General features: G+C 37.6%; 1 protein-coding gene across 3 annotated transcripts in view; it reads right to left on the bottom strand.

Annotated features, from left to right (window-relative positions):
- The window catches only part of LOC110453311 (protein spinster homolog 1-like), a 31,581-nt gene extending 28,044 nt beyond the window's left edge, over window positions 1–3,537 (bottom strand). For 2 of the 3 annotated variants that reach the window (XM_021502204.1, XM_021502203.1), the window contains exon 1: window positions 3,303–3,535. In XM_021502204.1, the coding sequence (XP_021357879.1) occupies window positions 3,303–3,390 (88 nt within the window). In that variant the 5' untranslated portion in view covers window positions 3,391–3,535. Of the gene's footprint in view, window positions 1–3,302 lie in introns of all 3 variants that reach the window. The other variant, XM_021502201.1, reaches the window with a different exon arrangement.
- Window positions 3,538–15,764: the final 12,227 nt, after the last annotated feature.

Raw genomic sequence — 15,764 nt, 5'->3', positions numbered from 1 at the left:
GATACTGCCGAAGTTTTTCAATCAGCTGCTCGTCATTTCGCATAGGATTTCTTCTTTATTAAATCGTTATATTCGTGTTTAATAGTGCATCATCTTTAATAGAGATTTTTAGTTTCTATAAAAATTGTGTCAAAAATTTGGTTGGTAACAGTTTTCCCCATCGTCGATTACCCAAGGTCGATCGCGCTACAATTATCGGTATCAAATTAGCGCAGTCGACTTTGGGTATCCGACAATGCTGTTTACTAGGACAAATTTTGAAAACGAAAGTGATATTTATTTAAAATTCTGTCGACATTGGGGAAGATTTTGAGTTGGAATTTAATGGGAAAATCTTGAATTTTACAGATCATCATAAGTCTAGAAATCTAGAACTAAACACACACTAAAGAGAAGGCTCAGTGAGAAGCTGCCGATATACTAACGGGACACCATTTATATACCCTTTGTAACGAACACTCACATTTTGAAACAGATCTAGAAACTTTTTCGAATCGACCAAGACGTGGAAAACTCCAACGTTTATACGAAATGCACATGTTAACTCCAGATTATCTAAACGATATTTCGCCTACCACTGCAGAACAAATTTGGGTACGTTCTTAAAATAATAATGATTTTAGTCCACTCGGGCAAATTCCTACTTTTATGCATTCTACACTTCGTGCTGGGAACCAGGTGGAACGATCGCTGTCTTCCTAAAATGTTTAAAACTATTTTACCCCAAATGTACAATCATCCATCCCACCATCTACCTCAGTGTTGGAGGACGAAAGTTGAACGTTCTACATTCTAAGCGGAGACATAAGTGTATACGTACGCGTAGTTCCAATCAATATGACCTAACATAGGAACTCTTTTTAAAAGTCCATTTTTTTTTACATCCATATGCGAGAATGCCTTTCACCATAATAGAAATTCCAGGGGTTACGCCCACTTACGTTCTGTGCAGAAATTTCGAAGATGACCTTTCACCTTTTCATTCAGTGTCAACGTTTTACCAACAAAATGTATGTTTTGTTTCAAAAAATGTAATGTCGTAGCTACAAAACAAAGTTTATAGCTACTTTTGTTTGGTAATTGAGATATTCCAGTAGACCTCAACTTCAACGTTTTATAAGCACAGGGACCTGATAATATGTTACATCTATATTTGGACCTAACCTAAGATGTTCAGATTAATTTTACACGTTTTAGAGATAGAAATATCAGCAAAAGGTGTTGCACGTATACCGAAAGTTGATATAAACCCCTAAAACGAGTAAAATTACTCTGAACATCTTAGTTTAGGTCCATATATAGCTGTAACAAACTCTCAGGTCCCTGTGTTTTTAAGCATGTGCATCACTTTATCAAATCTAGCACGTTCTTTTTATCATTTGTGGTTTACGCCTATGGTTTGTGTTTGTATATATTTCTGTGTACATCACTACTTATGTATATATATATAAATGTTAACATACAGATATAGATAAAGATAAGTTGCATTGTTAGGCATCATATCATTGTTATCGTGTAAAATTGTAAATATAAGACGGGAGAAAGCTATGATAAGCTACAATATATATTGTACCTATAATCCCTCGTTCAAATTATTAAACAATGAATATGTTGAAACTGATATAACTTTTATGTCACCGTACATTTCTAATAAAATGCGTTGATTTTGAGAATACCACTAACGGAATTAAAGAAAAGCGCACGTTAAAAAAAAATGTAAGTCGTTTGAGCCCACAATAAGTTTACAACTATATAAGACATCATTAAAAATGTCTAACGTTTAATTGCCAAATAGAACAAATTAAAAGAAGAAAACTCATAGTTGTGAAGATTTCGTTTTAATAGTTGCGTTCAAACTGATATTATTATGACCAAATTCCTTTATATGGTGATTTATTGTATTAAATTTGTAAAATTCATAGCCTCAAAATCACCATTACACCACTATAACTATCGTTGCCGTCGCCACCACTAACATAACCACTGTCATCACCAACACCACCACTATACCACTATACCACTACCACCATCGTTACTGTCTCCACAACAATCACCAGCACCACAAGTGGCGCAGCCTCCACTGCGATCACTATACCAACGTTTAGTTTAAACATATTTTATTGCCAAAAAATGCAAGAGGATTGGGCACAAGTTATATGAACATTATTAACGCCCTTTCCTTATAAGATAAATATTTGTATATACACATCATAGGATGGATTTTATACCAACATCGCCGCCATAATCGGTTTTATTTTATCACCACTACTAAATACTACTAACACCATCGCCACCACTACCAAAACTATACCAGTTACCACAACCATCACAACCACAACCACCATTAGCTGTTAATAAGACGTTAAACAAACTTAAACCAAACCAAACCTAATACTTACACTATTTCCTGTCATTTTCGTGTAGTCGATGAAAGCTGGACTAAAGTCAAGCACACTCGAAATTCAAGGGGTTCTGCTCAACTACGTTCTCTGTACCCCTTGAATGTGACATGACAACATATCGAAGACGTGTGGTTAGCTTTATGGTTTGTTTCAGGAAAATATATAGGACCACTTGCTGGGTTTGATACATGTCCTTTGAAGGTAACAGAAGAGCGACACCCAACTTCAAAACCTGCCAATTTTACCGTTATGCTGCTGTACGATTCTTTTGAATTACTCGAAAAGATTACAAAAAAGTCTACATGCATCACCCGCAAGTTTGTCATGACATATTCTAGGGGTGCATAGAATGATAGCTAACGTAACCCCTGGAATATCGAGGATAACTCCTATAGGGACGCACCATTTACTTTGTCTGACTGTTTGTGCTTGTTGGCAACTCTAAATCTCACGAATGGACGAGGCAATGATTGAACAAAGCGTTTTGTTTTTTAGATATGAGAATAAGATGAGTCAATGAATAGTTTGCTGTCATAGTAACATGAAATGTGAATGGTTAAATCCGTAGGTTTGCAGGTCTTCCGGTTACACTCTGTGTACCAACAAGTGCACACGTGTGCCGTGCGATCGTACGATACTCGTCAATACGTACTATCTCAAACACTTTCTTCTTCGCTATGTAATTTCACAACTATCATACTGTCCTCGTCCTGTCGATGACTTGAGTAACATTTCCAATAAATAATTGCTGAAGACTTGTCATTCATTATACACAATGATATTTTACACATATATAATATATATATTACATGTGCTTCGGTTTAAGCACTAGAAATCCCGGCAACCACGTGTTGCGTTGTCAGATAAATGTGTTACCTGTCCTACAGGTAAAATACTCACTAGTTTCCTCCCCAAGTTTCACCTCCTCCAACTCCAATCCCTTGTTGACATATCCACCGTTCGCGTCACCATGTCCGCCTTTTGCCATTTTAACATCCACACGCTTTTATATAGTACAAGATGTTATTTTTCACACTTTTTACGGATCATTTATAGTATATTTCCCAATGTTAGAATGCCGTGTTGGTATTGGTCGACGAGGTCACTCCCACTGGAACAGGTATACCTTATCAGGCCAGGTAAAGGGTGTGTACGTATGGTCCGAGGTACTCCCCGATAACGTACACACGGGGCTACAAATATAGACTGATTAGCCTCCCCTTTGCACGGGTTACGTATATGTCACGAACATATCAGCATCATTTGTTGATTTTTAGTAAGACAAACACCTTTAACTGACGACAGCTTAGTTAAGACATATTTTTATTATTTTTTTGTTTGTTTGTTTGTTTGTTTGTTTAAGTTTCTCAATATTCTTTACTGATAGATTTTCGGTATGATGCAGAGCACAGATGACGCTGGCTGATTGAATTTTGCCCTTAATTTACAAAAAAATCTTAAACTATTATGTGAAAAGAGGCCGACCCATTTTATTGTAAAATATGTAATAAAGAGTTTCTGTAAAATCAAATTGATAGCAAATGCCTGACATTTTCTGTACATAATTGCTGTTATGACGTCACAGGAAAGAATTTGGTGAATACTCAACATAAGTTTTCAATCGATTAAAAACAAAACACCAGAATTGCTAGAAGTCCTTGATTCCACCAAGCCTGACATCATACTTGGCACGGAAACCTGGCTTGATGGTAACATTGCATCACACGAATTCTTTCCAAAAGAACTGTACACAGTGTACAGAAATGACCGAACACCAGATAGCAATGGTCAGAGCTACGGGGGTGTACTGATTGCGGGGAGCAGTCAGAGCCACGGGGGTGTACTTATTGCGGTGAGCAGTCAGAGCCACGGGGGTGTACTGATTGCGGTGAGTCTTATCAGTTCAACAGCATCGAACTCCCAGAATTAAAAACTGACAATTGTGAAATTGTATGGGCTGAAATTGATATTTCCGGGTCCAAAAAACTAACCATTGGCTGTTATTACAGACCTCCCTCAAGTAAAGGTCAATCTTTAGAACAATCAAAACTGTCGCTTTCCAGTATGAAGAAATACTCAAACTCCTTGAAATGTCTCGGCGGAGATTTTAACCTCGGTCACATTGACTGGGAAAATTACTCTATCATCCAGGAAGGCCCGATCCCATACTACATAACACCCTACTAGATCTCCTAACCAATAATCCATCCAGTGTTAACAAAGTTAGCACTCTTCCTCCAATCGGTCATGCAGACCATGCCATGGTATTTCTTAGAACTTAACATCTGGTTAAGACGGGTTAGAAATACCCGAAGAAAGATCCTCAAGTACAGCAAGGCCAATTGGGACCAAATAAAGCTAGATCTCGATTCAATTTTTGAAACAATGAATGAGACAATGATAGGATCATCCTGTAACGACCTGTGGGATTATTTTAAAACACACCTCACATCCTCTACAGACACTAATATCCCCAGTAAGATGCTCACCTACAAACACAAACTTCCATGGGTCAGAAATTCATTAAGTAGGCTCATAAAAAAAAAGAAAAACAAGCTCTACAAAAAAAGAAAAACTTGCCCACAAAAGTACAAATAAATTAAATAAACTATACAAAGGGAGATTAGAAAATCAAATTGGAACTATATTGAAAAAAAAATATGTGACCTCCCAATAGACGAACCTTACCAACCTGGAACCTCAAAAGCCAGCCCCAAAAAATTCTACTCCTACATAAAAAGTATGAGGTCTGAAGCATGAGGGCCTATTCATATACTAAACCGTCACCTTCAGTCAGTATTTACCACAGAAGCTGACGCACCCATTCCTGATAAAAGCTTAAGCCATCATCCCATCATGCCAAATTCTAAGCTCCTACACAGTCTTTATCCTCACAAGGCCAGTGGGCCAGATAATATCAGCGGCCTTATACTGAAAGAGCTAAGAGAACATATTGCTCCAATCCTTTCGATCATATTCACCAAATCTTTTAAAACCGGAGAAACACCACTCGTTTGGAACTTGGCAAATGTGGTACCAGCATATAAAAAAGGTGAAAAGTACAATCCGGGAAATTATCGACCCATATCCCTCACCGTGCATATGCTGAAAGATCATGGAACATATGATAACCAGTAATGTAATGCAACACCTTGAATCAAATAACATCCTCGACGATCTACAGCATGGATTCCGCAAATCACGATCATGCGAATCCCAACTAGTTACACTTTGTCTATGAACTGGCAGATAACAAAAACAAAAACAAACAAATTGACCTTATTATAATGGACTTTGCGAAGGCGTTCGATAAAGTGCCACATCGACGCCTTCTATACCAACTAAAATATTATGGCATCCAGTCTAACACCCTTAACTGGATTTCCGCATTCCTAAGTAACCGTTCCCAGTCAGTAGTGATAGATGGTGTCTCTTCCGATACAGTCCCAGTTACAACAGAGGTCCCAGTTACAACAGAGCTCCCACAGGGCAAGGTCCTCGGACCTGTCCTATTCCCTGTTTATATAAACGATCTTCCCGAATATTTTCACTACAGTAAACTCCGGCTATTCGCTGACGATAGCATTATCTATCGCGAAGTCTCATCTACTGCAGACTGCGATAAACTGCAATTAGACATTGAAGCTGCTGCCAGATGGGAAGCAGAATGGCTAACGGCTTTCCACCCCGGTAAATATACCTCACTATCAGTCACTCACAAGAGAAGCCTATCTAATATAATTATATCCTTCATGACCATGTATTGGAATCTGTCCCAGCTACCAAGTATTAAAGTGGAACACCCACTGTGACAACGTAACATCTAATGGTAGCAAGGCCCTTGGTTTTCTTAACAGAAATCTTAAGATTTCAAACACGAATATCAAGGCCAAAGCTCGCCAGTCACTTGTGCGACCCAAACTTGAGTATGGTACTTGCGTATGGGACCCCAATACACAATGAAATACAAACAAAATTGAAACGGTTCAACGACGCGCAGCTAGATACGTATGCAATAACTTCTATAATACCAGCAGTGTATCAGGAATGTTAGAAAATATCCATTGGCCACTCCTAGCTGAACCAGAGACGTATAATACATACGTCTCTGGCTGAACGTCGTCTAAAAGCACGACTTGTAGTATTCCATAAAATTGTTCATTGTATCATTGCTGTTCCTACAACTGCTATCCTCTTTTCTATTGACAGTAGAACCAGAAAATCAAATGATCAAAACCTCAGACATATATCCACAATAAACGACACCATTAAATGGTCCTTCTTTCCGCAGCCATTGTAGACAGTGCTACTGTAGATCAGCTGACTCCAGCTGTACTCGCACTTCTCCTACACTAAATACTACTTATGTATATATTTTTATGTTAAATCCAAAATAACACAAAAAAATTAAATTCTTTTAACTACACGCACTCCAGGTAATCTTCTATGCCAAGAAGATCTAGTAAAACTATGAAGAAGAAGAAGAATTCTTTCTCGTAATTTGCCGGTAGCGTTTAGCCTAAGCAGAGACGTATATATTACAGAGATTGGCAACTCACGCAGATCTCGCAAAAACACGCATGATCATATTGTTCAGGCAGTGAAATAAGATACTTGCGAGACTTGGGTTTTGGCTGCGCAATCACACTGAACCGGGTCTATGAGTGTTAGTCTGGTCAATGTGTTACCTGTGATAATTCGATCGTGTATTCGTTAGTTCGTGTCAACATGTCACATATCCTAGACATACATTACTCATATTAGAAGCTGGTTAGAAATATTATGTAATATCTGAATACGTTTTTGAAATTGAATAATGAACGAGAAAGGAGTGCCGGTCATGAAAGGAATTAACCCTCGCACATCACAGCGGCCATTTCAACTTGTTTATTCTTAAAAAAAAGTGAAATTTTCAGAGCTCAATTATCAAACTTTGCAAAAGCTTGCTAGACAAATTATGTTTGAATAAATATCTGAAGATGTTTTTGAAATATTAGAAATATGTACGTCTCCGGCCTAAGCTTATAGAGAGTTCAGGATACTGTTTTAAAGTAAGTGTTGATTTTTTCTTAAGTTGTAAAAGATATAGAGACTTTTTCAGTTAAGACGTTGGTGTTTTTTTGTGGTTCCAAAAGTACTTTGGTACTGAATGTAACCACCGCCACCGCCGCCGAAATATATCCGCACATACATACAACAGAAAATAAATATGAAGAGACACGCAAATATTCGGAATAAAGTCTATACAAAGAAGACACGTTGTCACCTAACCACTCTTGGCATCGTTTTGGAGCTGTTAGAATACATATATAGACTAATTTAGTCTCGCCATAGGTTTCCGTGCGTTACATATTTCAGCGACGCCATTTTATCAAGCTGATTCTCGTTACTACGAGTTTTACTTAATACACCTTTTATCTTGCTCAAATTGAACCCATACCTGAAAGAAGTATGATCAGGAATTAACGAAGGAATAGAAAGTTAGTACCTTTTATCGAAATAGGGTAAAACAAATTGGAGGGAAGGGGGGAGGGGGATTTACCGTAAATAAGGCCAGCCATAAACAGTGTCGTAGAATATCGACAGTGCTAACATGGGCACATGGAAAATGAAATAAATCACTTGGTCGTCGAACTAACGGAAAATAAAAACACCATAGAACCATGACAAGATGTCAATGTGGTAGTATTTTTTAGTTACATGTGGGGAATTTTTAACTGAAATAGGGGGAAATAAAGCCAAAATCTGATAGGGTAATTGGCTCATATATCCATGATTTGTTTCATTCCTGACCCTCATTTTTGTTGTTGTCTGTCAACCGTACGAGGGGTATCGGATAAGAATGAGTTTATGACATCCTTGCCATTTTTTCCACTGCCGAAGGAGACATTCTTAAATGTCGGTAAAATCTGTCTGCAAACAAACAAAATCTGATTTTGCCGTTAACTAACAATTTTCATCCATTTTAAACGGAAAAGGAATGAAAAACCCCCCCAACAATATACCATCAAACAAAGCCGATATTAGACTACACAAAAACAGCGTAAGATTCTATATAAATAAATGAAATATTATAAATATATAATTATATTAATTAGATCAAATTGACATATTGAAAAAAAAACAAAAAAACCCGTGCAATTTAGAAAAAAGTTGTTTTGTTATTGACGACAAAAATAACCAGCGAAGCATTAAATTGTTAGTATGGCCACAATGAAGAATTTCTTTTTAATGTATTCAAGTTGTCTTTCTTTGAACATTGAATCAAATTCGAGGCACAGGACATATAACGGCTACTTGCAGGTGAAATATAAAACAAAAACAGTTTGATGTTGCCAGATTTTTGTTTCCATTAGTAGAGTGTACAGTGTCTAGATGACAGTCATCAGTTATTTCAAGTTTTCTACCGATATGACTACAAAATTGCGGTTGCTTTGCGGATGTATGCAGTTTTTTTCGGTATGTACACAGAGGCGGATCCGCCACTGGTACATGATAACCCCCGAAATAATCATAGTTTTTCCTTAATCAACCAATTATACATAGGAAATGCCACACATGTGATCATGTGACATCTCATCATTGCACACACTTGCACTGTACGTATGTATTTATTACGCGGGCTCTAGCTAGCCGAACAGAAATATATCCATTCGCGGAATAAACAAGTACAATCTGAATGTCATATGAACACATAATCGTAAGTTTGTCATTACTTTTATTACAAACCTACACTTGTTCTGTAACATTACCGTAATTTACCCTGTATTTATGTCCAATTTGCTTCTCGAAAACTTGGACAATATGGCGAAAAGGAAGCAACATGTGCCTTGCACTCGACCTGAAATTCCCTTAAAAATAGATCCCGCGAAATTTGTCATTTTAGCAAAGCTGCGAAAATTAGGGGCCAAACAGAAACCCCTTTTCAATAAAATAGCAAAGAGAATACAAATGTACCAACAAAAACGTAATTCAGACTACAAAACGATAAAATATGAAAAATAATAATGATATACAGTGAAACCCTTGAAAATTACAGTGAGAATAGATCCAGATCTTCCACAAAGATTTATAAAGCGTCTTTGCTTCAGTAACGACACCCGCCAGGTAAACCTATAGGCCATATTCAAATAATGTCAAGACTTCTCTGCGAAAACAAGGCCCGTATTCATGAAACCGTTCTCGTGCTCAAGCTTAGATTCTGTGCCCAAAACTACTTTCTTGCAACTGGCTTAAAATCACGTCACACGGTCAAAACAGTCAGGTTTTATCATCAAAAACGGTATTCGGCCTTAAATTATATTATTAGGCATGAGCGCAAAATATGAGTTTGAGCATGAGACCGGTTTCATGAATTCGAGCTAGATGTAGTGACAACGAAACAAGGCGACCAATGAGCATATAAAATATATCGGACATTTTCTAATAAGTATGAGGGTTAGACACTAACTGTTTTTGCTTGGTTATTAACTAGTCCTTCGTCAATGTAACTAGTCCAAGATTTGAAACATCTCGATCTACAGCACGAAACATCAAAAGTACTTGACTCTAGGGGACTTAAAATAACTACTGCCATAAAAATATGTTGACGTTTTAGGAAAATTTTGACAATTATAATCTGATTATGAGGGCAACCATAGAGCTTGTCCATATAGCCTCATCAACCTGCATCTTTGGAAATCCTGTGCTAATTTTCTATTATTTCTTACCATTTTATTTTTACGTTTTACGGTCACGTGGTTCTGCAAGTTGGAAATATTTCAGTTTTCAGTAAATCCACGTTTCAAATGGCCATCGTTAAACATAAAGGTTTGCAGGTTGTGTCCAGTAGCGCCTTCCACAGCAAATTAGCATCATTACATCCAGGCGTCGTAGAGCACGGTCCATGCGCCAGCATATTAGATAATCCAAATCTGGAAGTTGATCTTGCCACCGCTTTCCACTGTCCAGAATGGCCAGATATTGCACGTGACTGGATCACCAGAAGAAGACCCCATGGATGGCCGACAGCTGCAATGATCGACAGTATCAACAATCACTCAACCATCTTCAATTCAAGGTGTATACTCTCCTGATACTATTCCTGAAGCAGGTTATCAATAAACACGAAGAAGTGCGAGACCTCATTTCATCTTACTTTTTGAAGACAGTAGTTTTCTTCTTTGCAGAGAATACATTAAGGCAACTGTGGTCAAACGGTGCCCTCCTGTTCATCAACTACCAAAATTGCTTGAAAATGTTGACTCAGTGGGTTCGCGAAGGCCACTGCCCAAACTACTTCGTCCCCAAGAACAACATGTTTCTTGGAGGCGTATTTGGAAAAGGTCAAGAAAACCTTGCGAATATTCTTGACAGCTATTGAAGGATTGGAATGAAGATGTTAAAGAAATTTGAATATTTCGAGAATCTGAACACAACCCCTTCCATGAAAGACTTGGTGGAATTGGAACTAGTCTTGATGAACGCCAAAGAAGCGGAATTCAGAAAGGACATGATCGCATTCATGTCGAACACGCTAATGTATCCGGTGAGCAGAGAAAACGGACTCAAATCAGTTAGACGTGCATTACAATTCTTTGGCGACTCGGAAAAGTTCGAAGATGAAAATAGTCGTCGGATTCTTCTGCTGAACACACTGCTTGGTACGCTTCCATTACTCCCTGACCAAGAAAGAAAGGTTAATTCTAATGACGAAGACACAGAGGAATCGAAATCAAACGAAACCAAAACAACACTCGACCAAATGGAGGCAAATACAAATTTAAGACAAGAGCTCGAAAGTAATTCTTCAAGCAGTTTGTCAAATTTTGGTGACCATAATACAACTCAGCAAATCAGATGTGATAAATATATGGCCAGTAGACCATCAGGATGTGCAACGGCGACCACGGGTCTTTATACACGGAAACCAACCAAGAAAGAACGGTACAGGGAGTTGCGCCGATGTAAATATTCTCTAGCGCACTGTACACAGATAGACGTCAGCAGAGGATGGTTGACAATCGCAACATTTCTCTACATGCTTGGAAGCTATAACAGCGCCATAAAGATTCTGCAGCTGGTAAAAGTGTCCTACTGTCACTTCACCATCTTTAATAGTTCGTCTGGAGGTATCGTACCCAATCAAGATAGGGACAACGCATACAAAAAGAACATTTCATTTCCATGGCATAACGACTGCTGCCCCATTTCCTTACATCTTTATCATCGGCACCGTATGCGTATGTCCTGAAGAGCTACAATGTCTGATAGAAGACATGTTGGCTGATTTGCAAATACCGCCATAACCATATGCAGCATTTTTAACATTCCTATACTACTATTATCTCAGAAAACACAACGGGCAGGGGAGCGCACTTACATCCAGTTGTCTACAACCTCGTGGGACTTTGCCTTGAACTGAACGGGGATACGTCGGAAGCTATTGACCAGTACATAGAATCTCTGAGGAGGAGGAGACCAACGTATAACGGAACAAATAAACGGCTAAATGATCTTGGGATCGAAATAATATATCAAGGATCGTTACAGACAATAATGCAACGTGCCGCACTGTTTGCAATACTACTATTGTTATACAAGTATTTCGGTTTCATAGTGGTAATTGTTTAATGCTAGCAAGTCGGCGATAAGAATAACACTGATGTTGATGTCGGTATCTGTGACGCTTGGCAAGATCAAGGTTTATAGAAGGGTAAATAACCACTTTTTTGTAGGCAAAGTATGTTTATCTAAAAGCTTCGTTTTTAGAAATACACGCGTGTTATCTGAGACGTCTGATGAACACATGTGTAATATAAATATTGCCAATTTATGAAATACCTGGTGAATCTTATTGTAGTGATACAGCCTGTTTTTCGACTGTGTAATAATGTTCCGTGTTTCACACGGTGATAATTAACAAGATGTTGTATTACCCCAGTGACCAGAATTTCTTTTCGGCTTGAATTCATCGGTGTTATCCATTGATCAAAACGACGGAATGCAAAAAACAGGATGAGTAGCGAACATTTCAACGTCATTTTACGCTATGGTTACTTGACATCGTTATTCTGTTCTGAAGTATTCGGGCGGCAAATTAAACATTAAAAGCCGATGAGTTCCTGCCAAAAAAGGATGGATAATACAACATCACAGGGAATAATGAACACTGTGACAAAGTTCGTCAGTTTATTCTCAGGGATTGTGTTCGAAATAGCTATATTGGTGTTAAATAAGGTTCAACAAGCCCCCTAAATGATGGTCTTGTCAGCCAAAATTTCAACCCCGTGATAAGTAATATTAACAGGCCTTAATGAATCATCGGGATCTGGAAAGTAATATCTACAGGCCCTAATGTAACATCGGGATTTGGAAAGTGATATCTACAGGCCCTAATGTAACATCGGGATCTGGAAAGTAATATCTACAGGCCCTTATGTAACATCGGTATTTGGAAAGCAATATCTACATGCCCTAATACAACATCGGGATTTGGAAAATAATATCTACAGGCCCTAATGTAACATCGGGATTTAGAAGTGGATTTTGGATATATGGAAGATGCACTTTGCTTGTTAAAACGAACCATATTTAACGAAGTCAGTAATAAGACATTTTATGACTGATGTCTTCACAAAAACATTTCGCTGGACTTATAACTTATCAATCTTGTTTGCAACCTAACTGAATGATACGAAATGACATGTTTTTAAGTTATTTTTATATACCAAGGTCATGCCAGGTTTTATATACCAAGGTCATGCGAGGTTTATATACCAAGGTCATGCCAGGTTTTATTTCTCTTTTAATGGCTGAGGAGAAGCATACCGACCACAGATCAAGATTGATGTGGTCATGCAAACCACTTTAATCAAAGCAAAAATCCCAATTAATGTATTTTAACATATTGTAATTGTTAATATATTCTCTAAACAAGAAAACGAAGGCTAATGTGACTAAGATTGATAAGTGAACTTTACAAGATATGACATTTCTTTACATTCTGTTGCGTTATAAATGAAATATACATGTTATAATTATTGTAAATTAAAAGTGCATAGAGCTAAAACGACTCCTTGGTTAACACCTTATCATACATTTAATTATAATACTTGTGGTGTCTCACAGCCACTAGCATCATGGTTTAAAGCTGGTATGTCTGTCGACAGCGAGTAAAAGTGAATTTAACTACGCATGAAATGATTTTTATATAACATGTCATTACGTAGCAATCGATTGGGTCGCAAAGGTATTTGACATGTTATAATGCCGGTGACCTATTTAAATGAAGAAATCGGCCTTAATGTTTGATTGCGGATGAATTAAACATCGCTGTGTATAATTAAAATAACTAATGTACAAGTTTTATGCATCCAAATTACATACATGTATCTGAATTCCGATATTTAATTTGATCTTTAAATATTAAATCATCCTTTAGGGGCTTGTTGAATCTGAACTAGCGGAAACAACCAGACAGGTAAGAAAATGACACGACAACAGTGATTGGAAACAAATTGAGGTAAATACTTCAGATGTTTGCAGTAAAAGGACGAAAAGGTTCAGTATTGGGGAATAATGCGATGTAATAATTTGGTCAAATCATTATTTATAGTTAGCGTACTAATTAGGACTGTGTATTATATGATAGTGACCCAGTATAAGAGTTGCCACAAACTACACAGGCGTGTTATTTTGTTAATGGATGTTCCAAAAATAAACCAAGTGTTTGTTTCTTTATAGTAACTCTGCTTTTGTCCTGATTTTCTTTTCCCGGTGTCACATGGCTGACTAAAACGGTCATTATTGATATTTTGAGTCTGTACTGGCCTTGTTATTGGTCCCCGACCTACTATATTGCCCTTCGCTTCAGGCCAATGTAGCTAGCATACCTTGTACCATTAGCTAGGCCAATACAGAAATAATCAAACAAATATAATGTACTGTAGTGCTCAAGATGTAATACCATCAAATAGCTATACCAATTTCTTGCATCGAGACACCCGCTGGTAAATACAATGTAGAGACACCCGCTGGTAAATACAATGTAGAGACACCCGCTGGTAAATACAATGTAGTTATACGATTTAATTAATTCTAGTTTGCATATGGCAACGTTGAAGTCAAGGAACGAAAGAAAAACCCCACACAAGATATACCATCTGATCAATAGTTTATTGTTTCGAATAGTTGCACAGGATAACAACTAGCAGCTGTTGGTTTTATTAATAGTTAATGCTTTTAATCAATCGATAAATGATATACGTAATCATTATAACAAATACAGCTATGTAATTTTACAATAAACACGCTTACAAAAATAGAGTAAGTTATTTCAGAAAAACGTACTTTCGTTTTTAAACGCGATCAAAACGGTTGGACCATTTTGTGAATTCGTTATTAAATATGGACGGGCCTAGTGATTAAATGTTGTTTTTGATAGTATAGATCTTGGTCTTGGTCTGCATTTGTATTTGTAAGTCCGTCAAGTTTTACTTCTGAAGTGTTACATTTCAAACCGAACTATCCCGCTGTCTCTGATCTCGTAGTTTACAATGCGGAAATGAAAGTGCGCAAGTCTAAAACAAATCAGTATAATGGAGCATACGCATAGTTGATTCTGTAAATGAAAACACACACAAACAGATTATATCGAACATGTGACACATTGATTCATTAAAGCCAAATATGACACCTGACAACTCCTCAACTCGATGTAATCAACAGCAATTATCGTTTTGTTCTTAAATCTCTCGATCGACTTTCAAAGCCATACTGGCTCCTGTAAAAACATGAACCCGTAAAGCTGTCCTAGGTTGTAACTGTGGAACTCTTTTATGCATGACCACGCGTTGTGACCAATTTTCCGGTTTGCACTGTCGTCTGTTTAGGCATAGACCTAGATTAACGGGACCGCCGACTCCATGACGTCACACTCTATAATCAACCAAGGAGCTTCCCGATGTTCGCAGCGCCCCCACCGGGTGGTATAGGAAGCAACTTCCGGTTTGCTCCAGGGGTAAAACAATGGGTGGCAAACACTGTTGTGTGGTCGATTGCACCAACTCCAGTAAGAAAACAGGACAGGGTATTAATTACTTTGGCTTTCCCAAAGATGCGGAATGGCGGTCAACATTGATAGCAGCCTTAAAACGGTGTGATTCGGGGTTTAACCCTGACAGCATGCACATTTGTTCGGCCCATTTTGAGCCAAGTTGCCTTCTATTACATGATTGAAAAAGTCTAGGTTTGATATCAAAATATGATTTGTTTAATTGTTGATGAATAACTTAGGATTATAAAAATACAATGATTGTCTTTTTCTTTTAATATTGTATACATTTACAATATTTAAATAATGTCACTGAATAATATTCTTTA

This window comes from Mizuhopecten yessoensis, unplaced genomic scaffold (genome assembly GCF_002113885.1).
Source record: "Mizuhopecten yessoensis strain PY_sf001 unplaced genomic scaffold, ASM211388v2 scaffold7269, whole genome shotgun sequence".
NCBI lineage: Eukaryota > Metazoa > Mollusca > Bivalvia > Pectinida > Pectinidae > Mizuhopecten > Mizuhopecten yessoensis.
This window is presented reverse-complemented; position numbering and strand designations above follow the sequence as displayed.